Source organism: Drosophila tropicalis, unplaced genomic scaffold (assembly GCF_018151085.1).
Source record: "Drosophila tropicalis isolate 14030-0801.00 unplaced genomic scaffold, ASM1815108v1 contig_694, whole genome shotgun sequence".
In the NCBI taxonomy this organism is placed as follows: Eukaryota; Metazoa; Arthropoda; class Insecta; order Diptera; family Drosophilidae; genus Drosophila; species Drosophila tropicalis.
The window spans coordinates 6,884,807-6,901,277 of NW_027173176.1; the positions used below are offsets into that span (position 1 = coordinate 6,884,807).

At 42.0% G+C, this 16,471-nt stretch overlaps 3 protein-coding genes across 3 annotated transcripts in view; 2 read left to right on the top strand and 1 right to left on the bottom strand.

Moving 5' to 3' along the window:
- Window positions 1-3: 3 nt before the first annotated feature.
- Window positions 4-1,368, top strand: LOC137578994 (uncharacterized oxidoreductase YjmC). Its single transcript, XM_068292648.1, has one exon. The coding sequence runs from the start codon at window positions 34-36 to the stop codon at window positions 1,222-1,224; it is 1,191 nt and encodes a 396-aa protein (XP_068148749.1). The 5' UTR covers window positions 4-33; the 3' UTR covers window positions 1,225-1,368.
- A 1,482-nt stretch (window positions 1,369-2,850) lies between these two features.
- On the top strand, window positions 2,851-6,351 carry LOC137578982 (carboxypeptidase N subunit 2). The gene is given in 9 exon segments (XM_068292626.1): window positions 2,851-2,907; window positions 2,974-3,561; window positions 3,624-3,767; window positions 3,834-4,000; window positions 4,003-4,143; window positions 4,202-4,350; window positions 4,421-4,680; window positions 4,740-5,210; window positions 6,016-6,351. Coding segments are annotated over 7 exon segments (1,842 nt in total). The 5' UTR covers window positions 2,851-2,907; window positions 2,974-3,010; the 3' UTR covers window positions 5,170-5,210; window positions 6,016-6,351.
- Window positions 6,352-13,455: 7,104 nt separating this feature from the next.
- Window positions 13,456-16,471, bottom strand: part of RhoGEF64C (Rho guanine nucleotide exchange factor at 64C) — a 101,940-nt gene continuing 98,924 nt past the window's right edge. The window contains exons 8-9 of the mRNA XM_068292625.1: window positions 15,278-15,505; window positions 13,456-13,852 (exon numbers count right to left, since the gene is read on the bottom strand). Of these exons, the coding sequence (XP_068148726.1) occupies window positions 13,721-13,852; window positions 15,278-15,505 (360 nt within the window). The 3' untranslated portion in view covers window positions 13,456-13,720. The remainder of the gene's footprint in view (window positions 13,853-15,277; window positions 15,506-16,471) is intronic.

Sequence of the window (16,471 nt, forward strand, 5' to 3'; positions counted from 1 at the left end):
CCCAAGCAAACTAGGCCTGACCTTTCCCCCCTGATGATATTGATTCCCCTACCGAACATGTTTGTAGGTCGTTCGGTTAGTGGGAGGCGGCTGGCTAGCTTTCGCATGCCACTGGCCTTCCACCCAGAGATTGCTCACTCTTCGCTGGTTTTTGTGGACGAAGTGCGGCGCTTTATCCAGGATTGCCTCAGTCGTGTGGGAGTGCCTTCTATTAAATTACGTTGCGTCAGTGATTTTCTGGTGGCTGCCGATTATCGCGGAATTTATGGCAGTGGACTAAATCGTCTGGAGATGTATTTGAATGATCTGCATCATCGTTACGTAATAATTGATGCCGATCCGGTGGTAATCAGCGAGACTCCCGTCGTGGCTCACGTTAGTGGGAATCACGCGTTGGGAGTGATTGTTGGGAACTTTTGCATGGATCTGGCGGTGGAAAAGGCCCGCCGCAGTGGCCTTGGTTTGGTTGTGGCGAAGCAATCGCAACATTTTGGAATGGCTGCTTGGTATGCCTTTCGGGCCATGAGCAATGGTTTCGCTGGATTGGTGCTTTCCAATGCCGCCCCCCTAATGGTGCCCCCCGGATCACAGCAATCGGTGATAGGAGCTAATTGTTTGGCATTCGGCGTCAAGGGCAAGAAATCCCACTTTATGCTCGACATGGCAACTAGTGCCAAGGACATTGGCTCCATTGAATGGGCTTTTATGAAGAACGATTATATTCCCCACAACTGGGCAGCAGATGAATGCGGCGTCTCCACTTGTTTTCCCAGCCTGGCGCTTTCTGCTCAGCGACTGTTCCCCGCTGGTCACCACAAAGGCTTCTGTTTGGCGGCACTAATTGATGTGCTATGTGGCGTCATGTCGGGTGCGAATTATGCGACTCGAGTTCCCCGTTGGAATGTTGAGTGTCAGCAGGGGAATCCCAATTTGGGTCAAATCTTTTTGGCTCTTGATCCTTGTTACTTTATTCCCGATTTTATGGAGCGACTGGATGACTTTAATAGCCGCATCAAAAACAGCCGCCCCAAGGATGAAAAGCATTCAATCAAACTACCTGGCGAGTTGGAGAAACTCCACATGGATTATGTAGATGATCTACGGGCGCTTCCCTATCCTAATATTCTGTTGGCTAAATATAAGGTTATTGCCGATATGTTGTGTGTAAAGCCCATTCAGTTGGCATTCGGCTCCTGCCCTGCTAGGAAGAAGTGTTTCACCTAAGTTCCTGCAGCATAAAAAGAAAAAACGTCGGAATGGGGGATGGAATGGTTAAACGCCTCAGCAGTATACCAGACCAAAAACATGCTTAAAAAGATCGAAATAAACTTGACATCCTTTGGGGAGGCGGATTAGCAATTTCTATAACATTCGATTCCGTTTAAATGATGCAGCGCAATCCGTTAGGTGCGAGTAATAGTCCTAAGGGTGCGAATAATAGTGCTAAGGGTGCGAGTAATAGTGCTAAGGGTGCGAGTAAAATATGGGAACTGGGAATTTTTTGTGGCGCCATCTATGGAATTTTTAACGATTGGAAACAGTCGTTTAAAATAATGGGAAATATATAAATAGTGGCTTAAATACTGAGAATGGTTTTTAAAAGTCCGTAGGTGGAGCCAGCATAGCAAAGAAATAGTCCCACTTGTTTTTTTTTCAACCGCTTATTCTAATCGATAAAATATCGATTATGGGGGCGTCGATAAAAAAGCACCGTTAGGAAATATAAAACGATTTTGGCAGCAAAATGGAGAAGCACACAGTATTATTCCCAAATCGTGAATATAGCCTTGATTCCTTCCCAGGCCTAGGGAATATGAGCTTGAGAATTGAACATTCGTTTCGGCAACGTCTGGAGGAAAGGCTAAATATGATAAGGAAAAAAGAATTTTTCAATTCCCAAACCCTCGCTGAGATGCAGAAGGACTTGTACTCCATGAATATAGACGAGTTCTGGCATCACACGACGCCATATGTGCACAAAGCAAGTTTACAGCTTCCTTAACCATTTTCCATAAAAATGTGCTAATAAATGTGCCATTTCAGATCTTCGTCATGTAACTCATCAAGCCTTGACGATGGCCGGCAGGGACTTCTGTAGCCCTTTGCCAAATATAGCAGACTACCAAGAGTATGAAGGTATCCAGATGTCGTTACTCGATGTGACCAATCTCCTGTCCGAATTCGGTAAGGAGAATGATATGTTCTGCAGTCATAAAGTGGATCCTCAAAAAAAGTGACTTATGTGCAGCAGTTGTTAAAAATCGAGAGTGTGGCTCCATTTCTTATGACACGGTGTTTCTTTTGTGGATATTTGTCAGAGCGATCAAAGCCACACTGCGGAATATATTTCAGGTGAGAGATGAGATTACATAAAACCATCTAAAAAGTGACAAGACGTATCGAAATAGAAAGCTTGTTGTGTCCCAGATGCCCCGAATGTCGCTTGAAGATTGTGCTGAGGGAGGAGGCGGCGTATGATGCCGCCTTAATATTGTAGTTTTTCTTTCTGTTAACTCCATAAAATATTCGTATGGTAGATAAACTATTATTTACTTGAGAAGTCTAGATTTTTAGACTAGTAATTGTAATTAAATTTCAAACCATTGGTTTTAAAATGTCGCAGTGGTGGTATTTAGAAGTTGCCACAAACCACAGAAAAATTGATTCCCAAAGAAGGCATCTGCCCACTCCTTTGTCTAACATCTGACCAGCGTCACAATACTGTCCCAATATAGTCGTGAGACCGTGAATATTGTTCATCTTAATTTGCCCAAACTAATTTATTGCAATTGAAGGGGGGATTAAGTGGAGCGCCCTGCTAGGCATGTGCTCTTGGCAATCAGATTTACAGTGGAACTTTCGGTTTCTGGGAGAAACCATCCCCTGCCGCGCCATGCACTACTTTAGGTAATTGTTGCATGTAAATTTGCCTAAATTATACAAATTATGTCTCAAATTGCTGTTATAAATAAGGCCGCAGATCTGAATAGTGGCCGCATATATAGTCGGCATGTCGTTGCGAATCTTTGGTGGACATATCTGTCTCATGTTGGTTGTTTGTTGTGTGCTCGCCAGCCCACCGCAAAGTAAGGATACCCCTACCCAGAGTCTGGATGAATTCCGGCAACGCTATCTCTTACCCCTGATATCGGGAGGCCAACGCAATTGCAGCTTAAATGCTTGTGAATCCTTGGGCATTGTGTCCCAGCTTCTTATGCTGATCAATACTCTGCCAAATGGCACCCAGCATGTTGTGCCAAAAGACGAGAGCGCGAAAGCGAAGGAAAAGATTGCAACGCCAAAGGAAGCCAACGAGGAGGTAAATGCCATGTCGCATTTGGCCAACTTCGATTTGGTCAAGCGAGTGCGTCAGATCGAGAGTCGTTTGCGTTCCGTCGAACAGCCCATTTGGCACTTGGCCACTGGCAGCCAGATCGAATGGAATCATTGCACGTCTGGAGTGTGTCGTTGTAATCCAGATACAAAGAGTTTTACTTGCTGGAATACAAATCTGAAATCAGTTCCCGTTACCCAGGTGATACCTATGAATATGGTTGCCATGTGAGTATCTATCTGTATGTCCACTCTATACGGAGAAGGGTTTTATATTAGCTATTCCACAGTGATCTCTCCCGTAATATGCTCTCTACTTTGCACAAGGACACATTCCGTGGTCTGACCTTGCTAAAAGAGTTGGATATATCCAATAATGTTCTCGATTTTTTACCCTTTGATTTGTTCCAAGACCTGGATAGTCTTTTGCATTTGTGAGTCCTTTACACTTGATCTTTATGTGGGGACTAATGGGGCAACTCTGTGTTCTTCATTCAAAGACGCATTCAGAATAACCAACTGGAGGACATCGATGCCCGCACTTTTTGGAAACTACGCAATCTAAATCTATTAGATCTCAGCAAGAACGATATAGTTCTTTTGCCCGAATCGATTTTCTACCATGCGCAACGTTTGACTGTCATCAATATGTGTGATAATCAAATTAAGAATTTCCCCCCAATTTGCTGCGCGATCAGCTCATGCTGGAAGAGCTGGATATGTCCAGAAATAAGATCGATGAATTGGTCTCGGGTAGCATTCGCTATTTAACCAAGCTGAAGGCTCTGGATTTTGGCTGGAATCAAATCGGTGCGTCGAAAAGGTGCACTGAATGACCAAAATACAATTGTAATTCTTTTCACTTTAGCTCGAATCGATGATGATTTCTTTGGTGGCCTAAAGAGTCTACGCACATTGATGCTGCATAATAATCGTATAACCTCCATATCGGGCACAATTTTCAATAATCTGGTTAACTTAGTGACCCTTGATCTGACCATGAATCGCATTAGTCATGTTAGTCTTCGTGTAGTATGAGAAAGAAAGTTCCTGTTGTTGTTTAAAAATGATTGATTTTCTCTTTTAGATTCATGGACAGGCCTTTGCCGAACTAAAAAACCTAAACGAGTTGTTTTTGGGACAAAACTCTATGTCCACCATTCCGGCGGGTCTGTTTCTGTATGTGAGTGCTTTGACTCGGCTCACTTTCTTCTCGAACAATCTGACCACACTGGAGGCGGACGACTTTAAGGGTCTAACGAATCTAAAGATTCTGATGCTAAATAATAACATTTTAAAGTATTTCGATGCCAGGGCATTTGAGCCTCTCACCCAGCTTGAGAAACTGTGAGTTTGAGAACTTTCAAAGCGATGTTGTCCTCGCGAACTTCTCCACCTTTCCGCAGCCGCATCGACTCCAATAAGCTGATGTTTCTGCCTCATGGCGCCCTTCATGGCCTGGACAAGTTGGTGGCTGTTAAATTGGACAAGAACCCCTGGCATTGTGATTGTCGTGCCCTCTACTTGGCTCGTTGGATACGGGAGTTTGTGCTAAAACTCTGGGATGGTCAACAGCCGATGTGTCGTGGTCCTGGCGACTTGGGTGGACACGAGGTCGGCCTCTTGCGATACGATGATCTCTGTGACGGGCAATGGGCCAGCATGTTGTCCCTGTCGCCGCGTCTGCCAGTGCGCAAACATCGCATATCCACGCCCATGAACTACACGGACTATTTCAATTTGTATCTGAAGCACATCTACAATGCCACCACCGACGAGGAGTTGAAAGAGGCTGAGATAACCAGCGTGGCCATCAAGAAGGTGCAATCGGATTGAATTCGAACTCATCAGGTGCAAACAATCATATACACTCAAAAGTAAGTAAACTTTAATTATGAAAAGGCCAGTCATTGAAAAGTACCAAACTGTGTTGACCTCATCTTACAGGCTGTAGAAGAGTTTGTAGGCCTCATAATCACAAGTGGGGGACACTTTCCCCCGGTTCACTAGCAGGCAACAAAAGATGTTTAGGAAATGGCAAGAACAGCAAAAATTCAAGGCTGGGAATGGGAAAAAAGGAAATTGAGAGGGCCAATTATTAAGTGTTTACACTAATATTTACAATTTTCATACCGCAACGAGGAATAAATTAGTCGAAAGGTATACTGAAAGAAATTGCACTTCACTTCACTTACTTACTCTCCCTTTCTCTCTCTCTTTCTCTCTCCCGGTCGCAGTCTCTCGTTTAGTTTGTCTGTCCTTTTAGTTGTCCCTAGCCATACACAAATTACGGGCGATGCTTTCCGCACCTTTTCCTACTCCCACTCCTAATTCACCTGTGCCGCTGTCGTCGTCGTCGTCGCCGTCGTCTATCTATGCGAGTTTGCGACAAGCTTTTTACCTAACCAATTTATTGCTTCCGCCCTGCTTTATCCTGGGCCTGCGCCTGTCCTGGGCCGCCTGCTGTGTCCTGACTGCTTGCCTGAGTTGTAGTTTTTTTCGTTGTCCATATCATTCTTTTCATACCCCCTAGACCACAAGTTCATCGAGGAGTATCAATGCTACCCAAAAAATAGATCGTAATAGACATTAACAGACGCGACATGGTCCAGTGATTAGTAATTATCTGTCTTAGTCCTATGTATGAAGCTTCATTCCTCGTGTATCTATTCTCTGTTCCAGGGTATTTAAAAGTTGATTCGCTGTTCCATTCTTCATACTAAATTGTTGGTGTTGTTGCTGTTGGCGTTGTCCTTGCAATTTCCATGTGTTGACATTGCCAAGCTACATTCACTTTTCCCCCTTTGGTTTGGTTGTCTGTTAGAACTGTTTTTGGGCGCTGCTTTCTGTTTCCTGTTGCCAGTTGGCAGTTTTGTGGGCGATAGTGAAGCGACACCGTGGTCGTCGTTGTCGGCGTTGACGGCGCCGCCGCCGCCTCATCCTGTCAACGCGTAGACAACAAATGCATTTTTATAGAAAATTTGCAAGGCAAATATTAAAAAATTGAATGCCACCATTGTTGTTGTTGTTGTTATTGTTGGGTGTTGGTGTTGGAGTTGGGTGTGTCTGGCCTGGGAGACTGGTGAAGGGCGGCATCGGTGATTGCCTTAAAAGTGGCTCGGCTTTTGTATGATGAGGCAAACACACGCATACACACAAGACGCTGGAAAGCAGGAAAAAACAAAATGTCAACCCTTTTCCCAGCAGAGAATACAATATGTAATCATATTTTCTTCCTTTTTTCACGCTTCTTAAAGAAAACCGTTGAACGGGTTGGTGGAGATGTAGGGAGATGGCCCGGTTGGTTGCCTTATGCTTGTTGGAATGAATGGGAATCTTTGCTATCAGCGGCATCTGCCTGACTAAAGCGGAAGTAAAAGGATTTGAATGGTCTTTTGCCTTAACAAAGCATCCGCAATCACCCCACATCAGAGCCTTTATCCACAAGCAACAACCAACCCCCTTAATGTATGTAAATTCCCCCAAGTTTTAGCAAATCTTTAGGCCTAAAGTTAAGCAGCGAATTCTTTTAAACTCCTTTTTATGAATAACCAAAGGGCCACGCCTTCTCCAGGGCATAGTCGTTCATTATGCGGGAGTATATTATTTAGTCATTTGAGTGCGATCGGAATAAAATAAATTACGTATGAAAGAATAAAGTAAACAGACAAAACAATTTTTCCAAAATTATTATAAAAGCTAAACAAAGTCAATTGATTTTCAGCAATTTATCTTCTGTGGAAGTTGTAAATACCGACTCTAACTCTTCTATACTCCAAATGTCACTATCTTGATGAATATAGTTTATAGAAAATGATTTTCGCTTCTGTGCATTTTCAATTTTGTTGGCAATGGGAGGTGAAAAGTTTTTCTTTTACCCAAGTCGCAACTCCATTTCCAAGATTCAAACCCATCCTATCTTACAACCAAAAGGTGGTGAGTTCAATGGCCGTCGCATGGATAAATGGCGTCCTTTGAGTAATAGTGGTAAGGGTGCGAGTAATAGTGCTAAGGGTGCGAGTATTGTAAGTCACTACCCTTATACCCTTCAAAATGGATGTGTAAATTGAACCGATACGAAATGTATGTAATAGATAAAAGATAGCATTTTCGTTTCCAATTCTCGACCCTGAATAAATGGGAGAAATGTTTTCATGCCCGTTGCAGGGTATAGGGAAGTCGGTGCGACTGGACATAACTAAGACATCCTTACTCAAATTCTCTTTAGTCAGCAGGAGATGCAATGGCAAGCACTCAATTCGCTCTTGAGCCCTTAATTGTCTGCTCAAGCGCGCTCTTTACTCAGCGCAATTTCCTTGCCGAGGGACGACGAGCCTTTCGGCTTGTCATCCGCGACACGAGCCAAATGTGACACACTGAACTCGTGTTTCTCCAAGCCACCGGCATCCGATCAACGAAAATCTCTTCAATTAGTTTCAAAAATATTTTTGAAAATATTTTTATGAATTTAAAAGTAAACAAAAAACAAAAAGAAAAACAAAATTACGGAAATTCAACTCTAATTAAGTGATCAACAAATTTGGTTAGTTAATTGTTTTTTTTTTTTTTTGACAATTTCCATGTTGATTAAACCCAAAGCAGTCGATATTGTTGTGCTGGTTGGGACCCTGACCTAAGGCAACGCTTAGAGCCATAGCCTGAAATTTGACTATGGCGAAGTCGCTTAGATAGTTTAAGTAGCAACTTTTTCCTTTTACAGGCATTGAGTAGGGGGAGTAAGAGAGTTGGTGTTGGTGTTGGAGTTGCAGACGAGCGGCAGCTACTTTTGAACGCATAAAGATGCGACTCAGTGTGTGTGTGTTTGAATGGGGCTGTGTGCGAGTGTCTGTATGAGTTTGGTTTTTGCGGACCCTGGTGCTGGTGGTTGGGCGAACGCGGCGTATACTTAATTCGGTTTATGCTCGAACGTGTCGCACATTATTCTCGTTTTTCACCGTCCCCCATACTGTTCCTTCACCTAATCCGCCCCCCCATCACCTCATCCCCTGTCTATCCTCTCGACGATGTGTGAAATATGCTCAATGTGTGTGCTTAGCAATTTTGATTAGAAGACAGTTGACAAGCGACAACCAACCGACCCACCTACCCACCGACCCGCCGACCTACCGACCGACCCAACTCAAGGCCGCAAACAATTAAAATTGGCTTTTTTCGCTCGTTCTCTTTGGTTTTGTCTTGTTTGATTTGCTCTACACGCGATATAATGAAAATTATGGAAATGAAATGGAAAAAGCAAATGAAAATAAAAAGTGGAAAAGTAAAAAAAATGTGAACCGCCTTGCCCATTGACCTCATTGAGCAGTCAGCCAGCCAGACCTAAACAAAGGACATTAAGAGAGAGAAGAAATAAAGAAAATTACGAAGCCAGAAGCAATGACGTTTACCTCAAAAAATCAAATTTGCTAAATAGAAACTTTTACTTGGAGGATTCCTAACTACAGCGAATAGATTAAATGATTAAAATAGATTACAAATAGATTAATTTATATCTATGTTGGTTTTTTGAACGCTTTGCCCAAACTGCGAAGTTATTTCCAAATACCAAAAATTTGCTCCACTTAAACAAAAGACTAAAAGATGAGGGCAAAACGAGTTTACCCCAACCATGAGCCCCCATCCCACCAATGGCCATTGTCATAATCATAAGCCACTGACTCTCCTTTTTATTTTGTCGTCTTTTGAATTTTTTTGAGGCTGCCCGCTCATAATTTTTACGACCTATTTTAGTGTGAAAACTGTGTCTCGCCCCATGGCCATGACCAAACAGCCCCAGCCAAGTGGCCAACTGAAGTGGAACTTTTAATTTCAATTTTTTATTACTTCAAATCTGTTTGCCTAACCAGAGGAGCGGCAGTAGCAGTTACGGATGGAGACGGAGACGGAGACCGTGGAGCGAAGCCCACCTGGTCTGGCCCGGTTGGGTTGCCTGCCACCTAGCAGCAAGTTTTGCGGGCGCAATGAAAATGTTTTTCGGTTTAGTTTTGTTGTCATTTTCTTTTTTGTTGTATACCCTGCCAAAAAGGATATATTCACTTTGGTTAGAAATGTGTAAGGCATAGGAAAAACATATCCGATCATGAGACGAGTTTATATAGACACGTCGGCTTATTTGGTCTAATTGAAGCTACGTTTAGACCGTTAAAGCGGCAAGGGTATATACATTTTAACATAGCCGGAGTTAGTTTCTTTGATATTTGTTTCTTTTCTTTTCTTATTCCGCTGCATTTCCGACTTTTTACTTTTATTCGATACCCTTGACACAAATTCAAGGGTATATTGGTTCAAACGGAGCCTCAAATAAGATGGCCTATGGTGTGTCCTTTAAGGATTATTGCCTCTTGTTTCACCTTCAGGTTTGTCCACTTAGAGCTGTTCAATTCTATAATAAATATTGGTTTATCCCGATCGTACAGCTAAGTTAGATGAATTCTTTCGGATTTGGCTCGTCTTCCATTCATAGGGCCAAAATGTGAGGAGATGTGAGCAAAGGGTATTGAAACTATACAGCACAGATAAAGTTAAACCAACACTTTGGTTTCTTTTTTTGGTTGCCCACATTTATTGGCTTTGGCGACAAATTTTTATTGCTCAGTTTTTGGTTATTTTTGGGCATATGGCGCGATTTTCTTGTCACCTCTCAAGTTGCCTGTGGATTTCCTAGTTTCTCCCGCATTCTCTCGCTCTCTCTCTCTATAAGTCTCTCTATCTTTCTCATGGTGTTTGAAGCGTCAGGGGTCTAATCACATTGCCAGACTACGTGATGCATTTTTACAAGACATGCGGTTGGCAAATATATGTATGTACAAAGATATGTATCTCTTCATATAAGTATACGGATATATAGGTATATATATCTATTATATATACATATGTATAAAGTTTCTGAACTTGCTGCTCGACTGACTCACGATTTGACTTCTGATGTGGGTATCTCCCTATCTCTCTCTTTGTGTGGATTTTGGCACGCCTTCAAAAAAAAAAAAAAGTAAAGGACAAAAATCGGAACAATGGGTTTTGCCATCGAAGATTTATTTGTCCCCTCCTTTCTTGTGCTACCCTTTTTACAATAGTTCTGGCTTCTCGATACTGGTCGAGAGGTTGTAGATAGGCGGGGTAAAGGTGTCATACGTTTAAGTCGCGTTTCAACATGTCAGAAATTTGTTGTTTTTCTTCAACTGTTCCTTTTCGGTCTCATTTTTTTTTTTTTTTTTTGTGGATATTCTGTTTAAATACCGTAATGAAGTCTGCTTATACAATATAATGTTCGGTGTTTGTCCTACGTGCCTTGGTTATGTTATTGCACGCTGATCCGTAGCTTCCGTTTGGCTTCCGCCACAGTTTCAAACAGAGACAGAAGGAAAGACTAGCTACATACACATAGAAGGGTGCAGAAGTCATAGCCGTAGCCAATATACGAATGAACCGCTAAAGGCGAAGATGGAATCCTTTGTTTGGCCCCCTTTGAAAAAAATGACTACCCCCTTGGTTAGAGGAGGCAGCAGCACTTTTAGCTGCTTTTTGCCTGTTGTTTTTATTTGCGTCGGCAAATCTTAAACTTGTTTTACTGCTCGTTAGTGTTAGGAGTTGGCGCTACCTAGCCTAGTCTAGGCTGAACCCGTGACACCCTATTGTTATAACACGTTCACGACCCAGTCAAGCGACCAACATAACTTTGACTTGCCGGTGACTGCTGCTTGCTACTGCTCCTAGCTCCTGGCTGTGTGTGCTCGATGTGTTTGGTAAGCGAAGGGCTCGGAAGTTTACTAAAAAGAAAACTACTGCCAGTATATACTAGTCGAGACCAGATGCCTCTCCACTTCGCCCTCTCTTGCTTTCTACTCTGTGTGTGCGTGCGGCAAGGTACATGCTAAGTATAGCAACTGCTGCTGTTCCCTCTTCTTATATCCCGTCACCGTTACCGTCACCGTCACCGTCCCCGCCCCCATACCCATCACCATTTCCCTCTATGGTAAATGTTTGTCCAGCATAATTGCGCTCAGCATGCAGTTTTCCTTTTGCCTTCCTTCTCTCACTTTCTTTCTCGCGCTCTCTCGAGCTCTGTATGTGTCTCTTTAGTTCGCCTTTCGTTTTTCAATTTCACCCTCATAGTTTGCCATCTTCTTCCTGTGATGCTGCTTCTTTTACTTCTCCTTTACCTTCTAGTTCTTGTTGCTGTTGTTGTTGTTGCCGCCTCTGCTTTAAAAGGATTTGGAACTTGTTTACGTGGCGTATTAGTATAATTTACAACGGAAGCCATCAAAGGGCTTTTTGATGCGCCGCAGGCGGTAAGCAAAATTATTTTCATCTTTATCGTCATCGTCTCACCCCTGTCCCCCAAAGTCCTGTTTCGCCTCACTTTGCTTCAGGTTTCTTTCTCTTTTTCGGACTTGGCCCAAACTAATTTTTCCGAAAACAAAATTTGTTGCTTTTGCCCTGCCATTGCATCAGATTGAAGAGGGTTCCAAAAGAAAGCGATAGCGACCGCAAGAAACCCAAACAAATGTCATTCGTTTCTATTGAAATTTGCTTTGTGTGGCATTTAAAATTGAAATGGAAATTCCATCACAGCTAATTAAAATTCAACCAAAAAATCGGTTGACAACTCATACATAAATGACCAACTAATCCCTCTCTTAACGTTGATGAACAGATGAGTGGTGATTACTTTTTAGTGTTTATCAAATTTCTCCAAACATATGATTGCACAGTATCTATATATGTATGTATAGCACCCGATCGTTTCAAATACAATGCAAATAGTGCGAGAGAGTAGAGTCTGGCATTTAAGACCCATAAAGTTGATTACCCGAATGCCAATTAAATAATTTGTTATTTTGCGTAAAAACTTTTACGAAAACTACCTGTAATGTTCGCTCGTTGTTCGGTTGTGTGTGTGTGTGTGTGTGTTCTCTTGTCCTGGTATCCCATATCCGTATTCGGTGTACGATTGTCAGAGCAATTGCTGTTGGTGGTCATAATAACAATTACCGTTCCGTGTTTAACCATAATAATCTGGCACTGTTTTTGTGTAATTAAACAAACAATAAACCTCTGGAAACCTCAAACCCCAAGCACCCACCCAACCCTTCGCCCTCATACTGCCGACACACTGGTTTTCAAGTGCTGTTATTACTATATGTATTTCAAATGGTTTAATTAACTGACTAGCTATAAATGGACGAATACTCACTTTCCTTCCATCCTTGATTCCACCTCCTCTTTCCTTCTATATTAGTATGTTCTGCAAATATTTACAAAGTCCAAAGTGTTTTTATGGTCTGAATGAAAAGTTTCAGTCAATTGTTGTTGCTGCTGCTGCTGCCACTTGGTGGGTCGATATTCGTGCGTGCTTAGTCACTTCTTTTTCTCTAGTCCTTGGCTGTAACCCATAAATCTTGCCCAAATAAATTTACAACTGAGATCCTCGATTGCTAGCTTTAAGGCGAGCTAAAATTTGTATACCCTATCTAATTTATCATTCATTTATTCAAATCTCAATTAAGTTAATAAATGCAACTGCCTAGTCTCCTTTTAAAAATTGTTCGATACCCCTAAAAGTATGCCACAAAATATTTATTGACAGGTATGCAATAAAAATATCATTTTCAGAAGGGTATGCATTGGTGTTTTTTCACTTTTAGCTGCATTAAAGAAAGCTAAATTTGTTCTGTCTCAGAATCTAGCAGGACTATAGAAGGTTGTTCTGTTCACTTAGATCCTTTTGGCATTGTTGTCATCCCAAATCGTCAAAGGACCCTCGAGTTACAGCCTATCTCAAGGATTTTGTATCTCTTCAATAGACTCTGAAAGATCTTTTAAATTTTGAAGTTCAAATTAGCAATGAAGCTGGAAGTAAAAACTGCGCGCCGTAATGCAACCGCCGCGGGGACCAAAACTGGTAGTTTGCGAGTACCCTTCCCCCTTAAGGTGGGCGGAATCAGGTCCTTACAAACCACGTTACACATCAGCATTTTCAAGAGCACTTAGGAAGTCATCAGGCTAATCTTTTAGGCTTTTTTCCTCACCATTAGTTATCTGGATTAGCCACGAATTGTTCGCTCTGGGTAGAATGCAGTTAAGTTAATTGACAATTTGCAGTCATTTTAATTAAATGTATTTTGTATTTATTATTGTGTTTATAGTTTTTTTTATATGTATATTATATGTAAGTAGGCATATAAAGGTAAATATGTAAACACTAACTAGCATTATGCGTCTGTGTCTGTGCGTGTATGTGTATAGGGTTATATATCACTTAAATTATAATTATTAAATTGCCTTTTTTGTTGAACGAAATGCAATTGGTGAATTTGCTCATGTCTGGCCGGGTTGCTCTGGTTGGTCTCGTTGTCGTTCAATTATCCTTTTAGCTACGCGCCAGCATTCCATTGATCATGATGTTGGCTAATGCGTTCCGACGCTTACGCCACGCCCCCATGCCCTGGGCATGATATTGCAGCTGTGTGTACCATTGTTTTGTTCGCACACCATCCTCAGCCTGTGTGAGAAGGATAAATAAGCAAAATGCAAAATCGTTAGACATATTTGATTGACTGTATATACAGCGGGACAGACGGCAGGAGGCATTCAGGCGGTCGGTTGGTTATGTGGGTGAATGGGACCACGAGAAGGACGTGGAAGGGGAACATTTTGACAGCCATCAGTTGAGAAGAGGTGTGTGTGTGAGTGTGTGCTCAGTTGGCCGTAACTAAACGTTTCAATTTATGCGCCGCCAGCCTCTGCCTGTCGGCTTGCCTGCCCTTTCACGCAGCCATTTTGTTGCGCTCCTGTGAGCTTCTTTTTTTTTTTTTCATTTTTTGTGCAGATTTTTTTCTGGTTTTCTTTTCGTATTCGCATTTGCTTCGTCTTCGTTTTATGTTCCGTGTCTGTGTGTGTATGTGTGTGTTGTGTATTTCAATAAATGTCATTCATTTTGGCAGGGCCGCTCTCTACGTGCGTTACCGTTGAACGCACTTGAAAAGGTCTCTCGCCTCGTACACACACACACACCCACACGCACAGCAAAATTTGCATGACTAAAGACAAGATTTGAAACGGATTTAGCTGTTGCTGATGTTTCTATAGCTTTTGTCTGTTATTAAAAATCATGCTGCAAGGGATAAACTCGAAAGATGCCCAAAACAGGAAATTTAAAAGTTTGCCCCCAAGAAAAGGCAAGCTATAAAAAGCAATAAAAAGAAAAGAAGAAATCTACACTAAAAATTCTATAATATTAAATAGAAAGAAACCCAATTTCTGAATCTGGCTCATAAGAATTTAAAATGTATACAACCAAATGAAGCAAATCGGGGCAGACTATTAGTCTTAAAATAGAATTTCGATGAGAATAATTTTTAAGAATTCGTCCAAGTTGAAAGATGTGTTTCTTTTTTTGTAGTTTGTTGATTTCAAGGAAGCATAATTTGATCTTTTCTTTGCTTTTTTGGTATTGTCTTTTTTGTTGCATGTTAATTGTCTTGTTGCTGGTCTATTAACCGCATTCCCTGTTCTTTATTTCCCTTTTTGTGGGAGTGCCCCGATAGGTATGCTATGAAAAATAAAGACAAAACCTAAGCTGCTGCTGCTCAACAAACGGCAGACATGGAACATGCAGCAAACGGGCGGAAGGGCCAAAACTAACGAAGCCCAAACATTGTGCAGTCAAAAGGCAAACGTTGCCGTTCTCGTTGCCAATGCCGCCGATGCCGTTGCCACTGCTCTCACTAATTCAAAAGCCAAGTGAACCAAGAGCACACAACCGAAACGGAATCAGGGAAAAAATAGAAGTGAAGTAGGTGAAGCAGGGATGTCAGGAGATGAGGGAATCAGTTTGAGTGTAAAACAAAAGGGACACAAACGTTATACATATACGAGGAATAGAAGTTAGTGTTCCCGTTCTCACTCTCTCAGTGCCCCTACTCACTTTGAATATGAATGTGTCCTTCGATGAAATTTCCTGTACTTCGAAATAATCATCCCAATCCGCTTCGCTGCACACAACACATCTGTCCAGATACAATGGCTCTCGTATCAGTGTATATCGTCCGCACTTCTCCTTAACCATTAGCAAAGAGGCCTCTCGTATGCCCGTGTGCTTCGGGAAATTTAGCTTATCCGACATGGCCTTCTCTGCCCTATAATTGGCACTTGGCTGTTGGGCGAAAAGAACAAAACAAAAAAAAAAAAAAACATTGCAAATGGAAACAAAAAATTCTGTAAAACGAAACTAAACCAAATTACAACTAGAAAATAAGTGTAAACGCAGATAAAGGCACAAAGCATGTCACGAAAGCAACTGCTGCAGGAAACAGCTCTCAGATATAGGCAAAAAACAAAACACAAACGAACAAGATCTTTTCATGAATTGAGCAATTGTCCCAAACAGGAAAAAAAAAGGAACACGTGAACAAAACCAAACAAGTGACATACGCACTGCGTTGCCCTCAATCCTAGTTGCCCATATGTCCATTTCCAAGTGTAAAATTCGTTTTTACAGAGTTCCAACATGACTAGGAATGACATACATACATACATATGTACATATGTACATGCATACATATGTACATATATCTGCTTGTCTAAGCACTTTTCTCCATTTTCCCACTGATTTGTTGAAATCTCTTATCGTTCGTTCGGTCTGTTAGTGTGTTGGTCGGTTGGCCGGTTGGCCGGTCGGTCAAGTGTTGCCATGGCAGCTCAAATGCCAGCCTCAATCGAACCTCTTTTCACCACTAAGGCTATTAGGTGCCAGCGCCGTTCGCTAATTGCCTTGGCTGGCTCGTTCTCGTTCCCGTTCCCTGCCTTGGTCGTTCATAGTTCTGGCCAAGGCTGGCTTGTCCTCTTCTGTTCGGGCCTGGTCTGGACTTGGCTTCTTTTTGCCTCATGTCAAACGCCAAAACGTCTCGCTTGTCGCTTGTAGCTTGTCAAACGTGACCAAACGGCGGGAGATGAATAAGAAGAAATTGATGATGCAGCGATGGCAACGTGACACGATTCTATTGCTATCGAATATATATTAATTTCAACTTAACACCCTATTTATACTGGGTTCATTAATCAAATTTTAAAAAAGCAAAAACAATAGTCTACTTGTTTGGGCTTATGAGGCCTTTAGAAT